Below are 13426 nucleotides of genomic sequence, written 5' to 3' on the forward strand. Positions count from 1 at the left end.
TCTTCAGCTGCTTCTACGGGGCAGCTATATCCCCCAGATCCAAATGGATCGGGGGAACCTTGGTGGCGAACGCAGCAGGGATCGCGCGGTCGCGAATCCCTGCCGCCGCCGAAAGCTTGCAAACCGGAAGTCCGAAGACTTTTGAAATATTCAGCGGGGAAATATACCAATAACATTTAATCAACCTTCATTTACTAAAAAAAAAGCCTAAAACATTATTTTCTTTCATATTTATTTGGCTTCCATTGCATCCTTCTGATTCTAGATACAACCATTAAATCTAGTGATTATGTGCCATAAATCTTCTCTAGTGGGATTTGTCCCTACCTGGGCCCTTCAGATCTTCCAACAGTGCACCATTGGTACTGCTACTGTCCATCTACTTTACTATTCATCAGCATTTTCCCATAATGTATCCAAAACATGATAATTTGAGGCTGCTTATTTGTGCCTCAACTCTGGAATGATTTGTTCTATGAGTAAATCTAGTAACCACAAATAACTAACTTCACTGACATTAGTAATGAATGGATTCTGTGTTTTCCAGCTGTTGCTGAACAGTAATTCAAAGTATCCCTCTCTCCTGGCCATTGTGGCTGAACTTAATGAGAGTTATATTTTATCTGAAAGGCCTTGAGTTTCCTGTCCTTATGACCTCTGTATTTACTTAATCTCTTTTTAAACCAAATGAATTTGTCATTACCACAGCTGGTGGCGATCAATTCTATCACTGGTTTATTTATAAAAATGTATTGATCATCTCAGTCCTGAGGGATTCAGATAGTATACAGTTGTGAGCTATAATTATGAAATTAATATATAATGTAAAGCAATAATAACCATTGTGGTGCCACACAGTTATGCAGCTATGTATTGCAATGACCCAGAACACATATACTGTCCTTATTTTATTATTTTTGTTCTGCTGCAACACAATCTTCTCTGAAGATTCAGAAATTGTTTAAGCCTCTAAATAATACAACTGGGTTGAACTGGGATAACACAGATATTTGAAAAACAAATTAACTTTTTATTAAATGCAGATAGTTCTCTCTTAATAATGATAATTAAGGCCTGGAATTTCCATTGCTAAATAACCTGGTCATAAAGTATGACATCATATGACCGTGATGTTTAGCAATGGAAATTCTGGCACTTTGGGTTGCTGTTGTTAAGTGAATTACCATGGGTTATTAAGCAAGGCCATCACACACTGTCATCATTTTCGACCTCCTGCTGGCTTCCCCATTGACTTTGCTTGTAAGAAATTGGCAAAATAGCAAATGGCAATCATATGATTGCAGGATGCTGTGCCACTGTAATTGCAAGCTGGGCATCAAGCACCTGGACATAATTACTATGGACCTGGACATACTATGGAGATGTTGTGATGTCCCAAACTTTAAGAAGTGGCTGGAAGTACCATTTCTTCAGCACGTTCATAAGTTTGAATGGTCATGAACAAGTGGTTGTTAAGCAACAACCACCTGTAACGGAAAGGTCTTTAAAATAGGTTCATTGATTTTCAGAAATTAAACTCTCTCCCATCCATACTGGATATATATTAAGATAAAGTAAATTTAGAGAAGATGAGTGTGGTTTTAAAACTGGAGCAAAAAAAAATCAATAATAAAAATAAAGTAATAATAATAATAACATAAAATAAAATCAATAATTTGCGCTATGCTGACAGTATCTGATAGCCAAAAATGCAAAGGATCTGCAAGCTCTAATAATATAAAAGTCAAGAAACACAGATCAAATTAATGATAATAATAACCTGGGAGATGGTCTTTGCTTGGCCGTTTCACCACCCAATCATTATATGTGAAGATACATATATACAAAAACAACTATAAATATAAATTAATGATAGCATTGATACTTTTCTTTTATTCAAAAGCTATTAAAGTCTCTAAAGCAGGGGTGTCAAGCTCACGACATCACATTGTTGTCATGTGACATATCGCAACTTTTCCCCCTTTGCTAAACCAGGGGTGGGCATGGCCAGCGTGTGACACATCCGGCCCACGGGCTGCAAGTTTGATACCCCTGCTCTAAGGCAATAACAAACATCCTTCTGAAGCTAGATTAAACAAGTGGTTTGAGGCAGTTTGGCAAGGCTATGCAGCACTTTGGATTCAAGACAAAAAGTACATATCCTCCCTGTCTGCAACTCTTTAAAGCAACTGTATCATTTCCTTTTACATGCCCACCCTCTGAAGTTATAGCACCAGTCCAGGAAACAATATATTTGTTTTGATGACTAGCATTAGAGAAACATTCCCATATATTCTGTAGGATTTTTCTGCCTCCATATCCAAACCTTTTGCACAGCCCTAGTTTGGTTGCAGAAGTTACCTTAATATTTAATAACTAGTATAGTGTCTGAATAAAGTCAAAAAGTACCTGTCTTTGCTTTCTTTGAAGGGGAAGGCTGACTTCTTCCTCCTGTATTTATAGATCGGATTGTGATTTTATACAGCACAGCGGCCTTCAATCCTGTCACAGTCCCTGGTGAATTTGTGACTACTGTTTCAATGAACATGTCTCCATCTTGTGCTGTCAGAAGATAATTGGATGCCCCTGTGACAGCTGCCCATTCCACTGTGATACTGGTACTCAATTTTGAATAGGCTTGGTCAATGATGGGAATCTCAGGAGCTTCAATAAAGGGAGAACCTCAATCATTTCAAAATCAAGACACTTCATATTGAAAGTTGCTGAATGTGGATGTTTCTTTCAAAGATAGGAACTCTGAAAGCTCGGATGCCTTTACTTTGTTCATAATATGTGTTTTTCTTAGCAGTGTCTGATTCTAGAAACTTAATAGAAGACCACACACACTGGGGATGACACAGATAGTCCTCAAGTTCTGACCACAAATTGGAACCGGAATTTCCATTGCTCAGCAAGGTGGTTATTAATTGAATTATGGCAGATTTTACAACCTTTTCTGTCATGGTTAAGCAAATCATGTGATTGTTACATCAACATTAGCTTCTCCCATTGACTTTGCTTGTCAGAAGTGAACTGGGAAAATCACAAATGGTTATCACATAACCTTGGGGCACTCCAACTTGCCTCCAGAAGTTGTAAATGCTCCAACACTGGAATTTTAAGAATAGATTGGATAACCATTTGTCTGAAATGGTATAGGGTTTCCTGCCTAAACAGCGGGTTGGACTAGAAGATCTCCAAGGTCCCTTCCAATTCCAATTCTGTTATTCTATTACATTCAACCATTGCGTGTGTACACATACACACACACACACACGCACACACATACTCATTGCCAGTTGTAAGTTGATGATTACCTGTACATGAAAACTTTTTTCTGAACAGAGAAAAAATTATAGGTAGGGGAAGAGAGAATGTGTGAAGGAAATGACAGGAAAAAAGAAACTGCATTCTCAAACAGTCAGCAATTTCACAACAAATGGGGTTTCAGAAACCTTGGCAATTTTCCTGGAGCTGTTCTAATACAAGAAGGTGAATTCTTTTTGAACAATATTTCTGTTGTAAGCCAGTACATTCTTTCATTCAGTGCTTATTAACCAGTTACTCAGATACACACACCAACACCCATACCCCAAATGTTTTTGCAGGGATGCTTATTTAACAAAAGTTTGCGTTAGTAAGAAATTATTCAGAAAAAGGAAGTATAGTAGCGGAAGTACTATGTCTACTTTCTACTTCACTGCGAATGTTTTTCTTCAAAACCACATTTAAATCTTCTGTTCACAAAATAAAGATTTGTAGGCAAGTAAACCTTAGAACACTGCATTTCATTTTATTTAATTACAGAAATCCTCTATGGATTTAATGGTTTTATTGTACAGTACTCTAATTAAAGAAAGAGATGAATATACCTCAAAGAATACAGTGGATGCTTTGTCATTGGAATTGCAAACTGAAGCAGCTAATTGCCTGATGAATTGTAAGAAGCCCAGGAGAAAGGATTGAAAAGGATGAATCAAATATACTCCCAAGACAGTTAACCCAAAGTTAACTAAACACAACTTTTATAGTTTACAGTAAATTGTAAACTAACCACCCAGACCCTAATTGGCTAAATTTTCATTGGCTGGTTTGGGATTCAAACCTAGTTTGTGAAGGCGGAAATGCAGTGGATAGGATTTGCTGATACGATTTTTCATCAACCCCCATTATAATGGAATGTGTGAATGACCTTGAAGGACGAAGGGAAGAAATGCTGCCTAGGAAACAATCAGACAAAAAAGACAGGGGCCTCATGAAGTAACAGAGAAAGAAATTTAGGAAGGACCCAGCCTAATTTTTCAAATAATCAGAAATGGTGAGGGGAAGTTTGTACCTTCAGACTTACAAGGTTCTGTTAATGTAGCCGTACAATAAAGAAGAATAAGCTCATCTAGTAATGTTTCCTGTCTGGTTTATCCAAAAAGGCCAATACCCATTAGCATTAAGAAGATAGATCTGAAAGGAAAAATTGTGGGAGGAATAGCAGTGTACAATTTATACAATAAATGTTGTCCATTTTATTTCTATTTGTTCATAGCGAAAGGAGGATGGATTCACAGTCAGTAGCACAGTAGAGACCAATTCTTGGACTTCTGAGTGGAGGGTTAAGTCAAGATGAGAGAGAGTCCTTTAACTAGTTAAGACTGCTGATCCATGCATATTGCTATGGACTGCCCAAACCTTTTTCAATGTGGCACTCTGCAAATATCCTGGGGAATAGGAATATAACTCCCACAATTCCCAGTCACCCAATTCTAATTTTTTAAACTATCTGATACTAACCTGTTAACTGCTTTATCAGTGTTTCAGCTAGTATAACCCCATTTTTATCAACAGCATCCACCGTTACAGTGTAAACTGTGTTGGGGGCCAATGATGACAAAGTACCTACAAGTGTAACATCACTGAAATGGCCCATCAGAGTATGACCCAAAGTGTTGACAGGGGTTGTTGTGACTCTGTAAGAAGAGGCATCTGGAAATTTAGACCAACGAAGAGAAATAGTTTTTGATGTCACATCATAAATAGATACTGTGAAGCCTGCAAAACAGATGCAAAAGTCATGTTCAGTTTTTCCCATTTTCCTGGTTATAAGTTAGAAAATATTCAAATGCAGTGCAAGTCTTTCAATTATTAAGTTCTAAAAGCATTAGCAAAAATGTAGATTTTAAATATCTTTTTTTAATGGCAAAAGAAAATATTTTTTTATTTTTACCTGTGCTAGCAGAAATAATCTGTAAAGAAAGATTTAGAAAATTAGTAATAGAAACAAGCACTGAGATATTTACCTTAAAAATAAAATATAAAGGCAGAATACTTGAGAATTTTCACAGAAGTAATGTACATTTGAATGTTTCAACAGGAGTTATTCCCTACTTATGAATTTTAAGTTTTCAATATTATGCACACAAGAGTCTATTAAAAGAGCCTTCACATCTACATATAAGAATCTATTTTAAAACCCTCAATCTAAATAATAATAATGTTTATTAATTAAATCATATGATAATTACAAAGCTACGAATGAAATGGGCTAGTATTCAGAAGTTCATATTACTAATGAATCTTTCCTTTCAAAATCTGTCTGTTATTCTAGAAGGGAAAGTTTCCAGTTGTTGACACACAGGTATGTGAAACCCAAACACAATCCTACCATTTCCCCTAGGTTAGAAGATCTGAATGCAAACTCCCAAATTCCAAATGTTCATTCTATCCTATGTTCCTCTTATGGCCACAATTGTCACATGCATTATGGTGCTTTAAAGGATATCATTTGTTATGTATGATTTGTTGTCTACCAGCCATAACTGGATCCAAGCCAAAATGTTTAGATCGCTAAGATCTCTAGACCACTCTGTTGACCAGTTAAACCTGCTGTTTAGACCAATTGACACTTGCAAACACTAAAATATACTATGCAGTTGAGGCAGCCAGGCATAATTCACCAAACCTAATTGCTGAATAGTTATGCATTGAATTGAATTGCTGATTTATTTCTGATTAGCTGTGTCAATAGATTACACCAAAATAATATACTAGGGAATAAATTGAACTGAGCTCAAGCTTCTAAATAAGTATTGTATACAGGAATCACAAAACTAAAACTCATTTTTGGGCTAACAACTATATTACAGCTGCAAAGAAATAATAAGGGGTTTAATTAAAGTGAGTTTTTCATTTTTTAAAGGATGTCTTTAAAATTATGAGTTGAGTTAAAACATTATAATAAAGGTGCATTTTCATCCTGCACTATCTCATAAAAATGAAGCACCCAATGCTGCTAAGCAAATAAATAATTGAGTGATAAGATTAAAAAGTTAATGTATTGTAAAATATTTCTGGATCGGAGGTTGCAGAAAGTCTAAATCAATTAACACTAAATATTGATCTTAACCTAAAATAGTTTTTTTAAAAATCAGCATCATTTCAGAATTTTAAAAGTCTCATAAATGAAAAGAAAATGTAGCAAATATTAAGACTGAAAGTGTTTTTTTAAACAACAACCGGCAAATAATTCCTGGAAGAGGTAAAGAAATAAAGAAGACAGACTCACCATTTTAAAACTTATCAGAAACAATCCAGAGGAAAGGAACAGTTTACAATCTCCACACATCGTACCTATTTTTCTCACCAACAGAATGAAATTACCACTTAGAACAGAATTCACCTTCTAAGAAAGTTATCTGTTGGTTTCTGTATCCAAGTTTGTGGCTCCTCCTCCAGTTACAAATAGCTGGTAAAAATGGAACAGAATAAATATACATCTATTCAGGTACAGATATTCCTTCTTTTAACATTATGGAATGCATACATAGTAACATACTATCTTACCTAGTAACATCTTAGTCCATAAATTACTTTCTCAAAAGTCAGTTCTGACAATATATTGAAGACCAAGGTGAATAAAACAGGTCTGTTCACAAGTTACTCTATTCATGTGAAATATACAATAGGAAATTATATACCTATTAAAGAGAAGTGTATGATGTATTCCTCAAAAGAATGAAGCAAAATAAATGTGTGTGTATGTGCATCTATCTATCTATCTATCTATCTATCTATCTATCTATCTATCTATCTAAATAGAATATACAAATGGTCCTTGAATTATGACTCTTTATTCACTGGATATTTATTGTAGTGCTGAACGAATGGATAGTTACGTCCAGTCTCTGATGTTATGGTCATTGCAGCATCTCTGTGGTCATGTGATCAAAATTTGGCTGCGTGCCATCTTCCCTGCACTTACGACTGCCTCAGAAGCCTTGCAAAACCTCGCCAGAAGGCCACATGTGACTTGGACAAGAACACACAATTTGAGCAAGGAGCTGGTGTGGCCTCAAGAAGGAAGCTGGTGTAGCCATCAGCTGCCCCATGAAAGGCCAGATAGGAAGAAGACTTTGAAGGCCGAAAGGTAGTTGGCGGGACAATGGAGTGCAAGGCAGATAAAAGGGCAGACATGGAACGGAGTTGGTGTGGGGGCGGGCTGAAGATGAGGACTTATCTTACCAAAATTTGGGGCTGGGAGAGATAAATCTGGGAATGATTTAGTTTGGGACAGATCCTTAACTAATGACCGGAGGGATTCAGTTAACGATAATAAGGGGACTACAAGGATTGCTGTTGCTGAGCTATGTAGCCAGATGATATTGCCCTTTGTTTCAGTGGTGCGATTCAAAACTTTTTACTATCGGTTCTGAGGGTGTGGTGTGAGATTTGCATAAAAATAAATCAAAAGACTTTTGATAATCTGATCCATAGGATGCTTCATTATATAAGATACTGCAGTTACCATATCTAACATGGCTTGGTGGGCGTGGCTTGGTGGGCTTGGTGGGCGTGGCAAGGGAAGGATACTGCAAAATCCCATTCCCTCCCCATCCCACTAACCTGCTTTCCAGCTCCATTCTCCTGTGCAGGGCAACAAAAGAAGACCCAGCCGATCAGCTGGGACTCGGGAGGCAGAGAATAGATGGGGAGAGGGCCAGTCAGAGGTGGTATTTGCCAGTTTTCCAAACCACTCAAAATTTCCGCTACCGGTTCTCCAGAACTGGTCAGAACCTGCTGAATACCACCTCTGGTTTTGCTTAGTAATGGAAATTCGAGTTCCAATTGTTGTGGTAATTTGAGGACTGATAACACTTGAGCCTGATCATTTAACTTTATAGTAAATTCCTAATCATTCTCAAGTGCAGCACAAAATTTCTGCCTAGAATTCTGGATCTGGACACAAAATTTATTTCTAGACTTCCAAGACACAGGAAAAGAATACAGAGTTCTACTATTTCTGCTGGAGAAGAAGACAGCTTTTCCCACTGTTTGACACAAAAATCACATCTAGAAAGTAATGAGGAATGTTGAAACTGGGCTTTTCCTGCTTATTCACCCTTTGTCCTTTTCCTTTTAAGCCATAAAGTAAAAGGAGATGGTTCCCCAGCCCCTACTAAATGTTATTTGTCCAGCTCTATAGAAACTAGCTACTGTAGTTGCAAATAGGGCAAAGTTCATTTTCCTGCCCTCTGGGCTACTTCTGCTGTCAAGTCATCTGTTTTTTTGGGGTGGTGGTGGTGGTGTTTGTTTGTCATATTACAGTAGAACCTTATTTTAACTCACTACTTGGAAGAAGGAGTGCCTATTATTAACCGATGTCACCGTTTATTTATATTTATTGGAACATTTCATAGAGATATGCAAGTGACTTCCGTCCTTCTTTTCAATAGAAAATTACAATCTTATTGTCCCTCCCGCTTGAATATTTTGCAGATCCCTCAGTTGCCATTTTAGCCACCATCTTTCTTAATCTTCAAATCCATAAACCATCCAGTCTTTTTTTTTTTTACTTTCAGCTAAAAGTCCATATAAGATTTCCACTCATTTGAAAAAGATGTTCTCTGACAAAACCAGGTCAGTTTTACTCTTTCTACTAATTCCGATATTTTCACAATCCATTTCTCCACTGTGGGAATATTATTCTTCCATTGTTATGCATCAAATAAGCTTGCTGCAATTACCATCTAACATATCAATCTATCTTGAGTCTTTTTAAATTGTCCCAATAAAAATAATTCTGCTTTTAGCAGTATTAATCTTTAAGATCCTTTGCATCATACGAATTTCTATCCAAAATGTTTTGGTTAACAAATATCTCATCAGATGGAAAATCCTCAGTGTCGCATTGTTTTCATAATGACTTCGTTATAAAACAAAATTAATTGGTGCAGAAAATCAGTTCATCATATGCAGGTCTGGTAATTTGAGGGTGCATTGTATTTTGCAAAGGGGTGGATAGGCTGAGACAAATCAGCCTGAAGAAGAGAGGCAGTTCTGACCAAAAAAAATCCCACCCATTAAGTAGGAGTGACCTGAATGATGGATGGTTTCCCAGGGAAGGCTGAAAAGCAATAAAAGAAATATCCCCTCGCCTCTAGCAAATGGTACATTCACAATAAACTATTTAGCAGTGGTTCAGAACAAATGCAGGATCATTATTGGCAAAAGGGACAATTATTGTTAACCTGGCCTTGTGGATAAAAAGCATTTTAACTTGTGGCCAGGAATGTCATATATGTAAATGCTAGGTGAGACTGAACCATAATGGCAGACTCAAGAGTTCTTAATGCAAAAATTTTAATTGAATCCTCTCCTTAAAAAATGTTCAGGAGTCCTGGGTATCCTCACATTGGAATTCTTCACAATCCATGAGAAAATACTACCACTGTGGAAATTACATGCTATATTACTAGGCATCAAGATTTGTATAAAAATATGGGATAAGCTTCCTCCTGGGATGCAAAGAAAGGAAAAACTGATCAATGCTGCACATACAGAAATTAACTTAGTTCTTAATAGATTACAATTGCTACTAAAATCAATTTCATCACGCCCACAATATACTTCCCTTAAAAATTCCCAATGCAGCAGGAGACTTGGTAATACTAGAGAAGCCTAACAAGTTGAATATATCATTTCTTTCCAATTTTAAATTAGCACTAGACAACCCATGTCCTCTTGGTCATGGTTTCAGAGACATTTCCTTACCCAAATAGAAAAATAGAATGACCACAGGTAGGCAAAAAGAAGCAGTGAGAGTAGAAGTGACTACTGACTTCCTGTCAGCTTCCCCATTGAGTGTCCTTGTGGGAAGCTTCCAGGGAACATCAGAAACCTCCCTTCCTTCCCAGCAGGCAGGTAACTAGCTGATGCAGGCAGGTAACTGGCTGGTGCAGGCAGGTAACTGGCTGGTGCAGGGGGAGTGAGGGAGCAAGGGCATGCAAAACTGGCTGGAAAGCTGTCACAGAATATTGAAAATGAAGGTCATGTTCTGCAACAGCAGCAGCAGCAGCAGCTCAGTCATGCAAAAGCAACCACAATTTCCCCAAATTTCATTCCATTGGCATTTTGGACACATTCTCTAAGTTATCCCATTTGAGGTACTTTGGTTCAAAAATTGTTGCCCTATGCTGCATTGTTTCACCCAATTAAAGACAACAATAAGAGTTTTAGTAGTATTTAAGATAGTAATAACATCTGCCATCAATCAGTTCCTCAGCTGTGTTGCTTTTTGCTCTGCAACACATACATACAGTAGCAATGCTGAAATTTAGCCACGTGTAATTGGTAAGATAACTCTTTAAAACTGCTCAAAATTTAGGAAGATCATCAATTTTTTTAAAAAAAAATATTATTACCACCTTTAGCTTTTTTCATTGGAGGGGCTGATTTAACACTCCTTAATAATGGTTATAGCAAATTCTTACAAGGCCTTGTCCCAAATGGAAGCTTGTAGAGAAATAAGACCCAATCAAGGAAAGCCTCTCAATTGCTTGGTATTATTATGGAAAGGTTTTACTGGTAGTCCTTGACTTAAAACAATTAATGTTGTAACTTTCCAAAGTTACAACAGCACTGTAAAAAGTGACTTATGACCGTTTTTCACACTTACTACTATTGCAGCATCTCCATGGTCACCTGATCAAAATTCAGATACTTGGCAACTGACTCATGTTTATGACAGTTGCAGTTTTCCTGGATCATGTGATCACCTTTTGTGACCATCTGCAAGCAGTTATATTCATGTGATGAGGCCAACCCCATCAGTTAAACCCAGGGAAGGACATAAATCTTAGGGATTCTGTACTGGGAAGGAGAAACAAGTGATTTCATCAGCCAATCAGCATACTCAAAATTCTGCATTTTCAGTGCCCTCATTATAACAATGCACTTCCTTAGCTATTCAGGTCAACCGCCATTTCACTACACAGTAATTACAAGGTACACCAAGGTATTACAAGGTGAGGAAAGGCTCCAGTGGAGCTGTATTCCTTACACTTCTTCCACATCCCAGAAACAACAAAAGAATCCTGAAGCTTAAAATGTAATCCTCAGTAAAAGTCAGATCTATGCAAATCCCCAAGAACTGGTTTTTTTTTTAATATGGCCTCCATCTGATACTATCAAATTGCACATCACAACCAATAATAAAATCACAGATATGCAGTGTTTGTACTATCACAGATATTTTTTTTAATATGGGCTCCATCTGATACTATCAAATTGCACATCACAACCAATAATAAAATCACAGATATGCAGTGTTTGTACTATCACAGACTTATTATATTTTTATTTATATTTCATATTTCTAAACCCTTATCTCTCTCAAGGATCCTATATCTCTATTAAAGAAGCAGATCACACCTGTTTGCAAAAACCTGAATCCTAGCCCACTGTTGGAAGAAAAATTGGTCCGTTTCCAAGCTGGGAGAAAGACGTTGAAAATTAAATGGAGGCAGGCCGCATGGAAAAAAGGTCTGTTTATTTGGTTTTCCAGAAACTTCAGTGACAGCGTGTTTCTGGATTGGCTGACCAATTGGCTGGGTGAGTGAGTAGATTTTTATAGGGTTCTGGGGTTTGGTGATTGAGATGCTCCAGGGGGTTGTGCAATGTGGTGAGCCTTGTCTTTTACTATTCTAATGGTGCAGGTAAATCCTATTATGTCTTAAAGGTCACACCCTGTCCTTAGAGTTTGGGTGGGGGAATGTAGATTTTTAGGAGTCTTTGTTTTTCTACTTTTTTTTTTTAAATACCATCTACTTCAGCCTTCTGTGGGAGCTTGTGGCTGAAGGTGTTTTCTTTATGAATAGTTTAGCCTAGTCTTTCTGAATGGATTAAAAAAATGTCCATTCCAAAACACCAGTTTCTTCTGCTTGAGGCTTTCCTATGACAGGAAGAGGTTTCTGCCTTTTAAGAACCTGTTTCTCAATTTCTCCTTTGGGGGAATATAATATTCTTCCTCTTTTAATATTCTCCAAAATATTTCATTCTCTAGGGGGAGGGCTTCCCACACCACATAAATCTGATGTTTTTGGAATAAAAATGTGACTGTCAATCACCAGTCTTCACATTTGGATGTCAATAATAGCTCTGAAATGTAAATCGCCATCAAAACACGTCCATCTGCACAGAATGAGCCATAAAGGTGACACCTTGCAGAATTTGTAGCCATTTAACTGCGATTTAGCAAGGCAGAACTTAAGCTACCCTAAACAGAAGAATCCTGAGATTGTTTGATTTTTGGTTTTGTTTTTTTTAAAGTACCCTTCAGTTATGCTGGATTTGCACATCACGTTCGACTAAGATGTGATCGAATGGTGTGGGGCTCCGCGGATTGCGAGACCCCAAACACTATGAGAGGTTCACGGGTGAGCATATTGTGTCAGCCAGATCACCAGCGGTTTATTCGGCAAACCACGGCTCAGGTTTAGCTGATATTTCATATGGGTATATAGACCGTTTAGTCAACATTTCCTATGGGTATAGAGACAGACAAGGGAGCAAAACCACCGTCCGCTCCGCGGCCGGCTTCCACCCATCTGAATTCCCCAGGGCTTGGGCTGGGATTCCTGCTTCTTCTTGCGGCACCTACGTCACCAGTAAGTTCGGCCGGAAAGGCGGCCGCAAACCTGCAAGGCCGGAGGCGGGGCTGGCTGAAACGAGGGGCGGGGCTTGCGCGCCGGGGCTTGAATGGCCCCCCTTGTCCGGGAGTGCGGAATTTTTTTTTTCTTTTTTTGCCGTCACAGCCCTGGGAAGCGCAGAGGCAAGATGGCGCCGGCAGCGGCAGCGAGCGGGGACCGGGGGCTGAAGAGCTTGGTGTGGCAGAGTGAGTGTCGAAGCCCGCTCTTTCTGACTTCCCTTCCCCAGCAGCTGAGCTCTCCTTCTTTCCTTCCGCGCTCAGCAAAGCCTGCGGTGACGGGTTTTGCCCGACGGCCTTTGGGCGGGCGTCCTCTGCCTGGCACAGTCGCCGAGGGCGCGGAGACCGGGAAACGTGCAAATGCAGGATCGGTCTTCGTGAGGCGACAAGTTCGGGCTGGGGGTTGGGGGTGGGATGGGATTAACGCCTTCGTTTGGGGTCGCGGCCCCGCGT

At 38.5% G+C, this 13426-nt stretch overlaps 2 protein-coding genes across 8 annotated transcripts in view; one reads left to right on the forward strand and one right to left on the reverse strand.

Moving 5' to 3' along the window:
• The window catches only part of FNDC7 (fibronectin type III domain containing 7), a 26220-nt gene extending 13164 nt beyond the window's left edge, over window positions 1-13056 (reverse strand). For 3 of the 6 annotated variants that reach the window (XM_087960764.1, XM_087960765.1, XM_026671719.2), the window contains exons 1-4: window positions 6557-6670; window positions 5219-5237; window positions 4786-5043; window positions 2410-2664 (exon numbers count right to left, since the gene is read on the reverse strand). In XM_087960764.1, the coding sequence (XP_087816890.1) occupies window positions 2410-2664; window positions 4786-5043; window positions 5219-5237; window positions 6557-6616 (592 nt within the window). In that variant the 5' untranslated portion in view covers window positions 6617-6670. Of the gene's footprint in view, window positions 1-2409; window positions 2665-4348; window positions 4459-4785; window positions 5044-5218; window positions 5238-6556; window positions 6671-12793 lie in introns of those variants that run through there. The other 3 variants (XM_087960766.1, XM_087960763.1, XM_087960767.1) reach the window with 3 other exon arrangements.
• Window positions 12977-13426, forward strand: part of STXBP3 (syntaxin binding protein 3) — a 34537-nt gene continuing 34087 nt past the window's right edge. Inside the window, exon 1 of one of the 2 annotated variants that reach the window (XM_026671757.2) lies at window positions 12977-13162. In XM_026671757.2, the coding sequence (XP_026527542.1) occupies window positions 13027-13162 (136 nt within the window). In that variant the 5' untranslated portion in view covers window positions 12977-13026. The remainder of the gene's footprint in view (window positions 13163-13426) is intronic. The other variant, XM_087960768.1, reaches the window with a different exon arrangement.

The sequence above is a fragment of the Notechis scutatus genome, chromosome 3 (assembly GCF_049901735.1).
Source record: "Notechis scutatus isolate UNSWTSFEM ecotype Mainland chromosome 3, rNotScu1.2, whole genome shotgun sequence".
In the NCBI taxonomy this organism is placed as follows: domain Eukaryota; kingdom Metazoa; phylum Chordata; class Lepidosauria; order Squamata; family Elapidae; genus Notechis; species Notechis scutatus.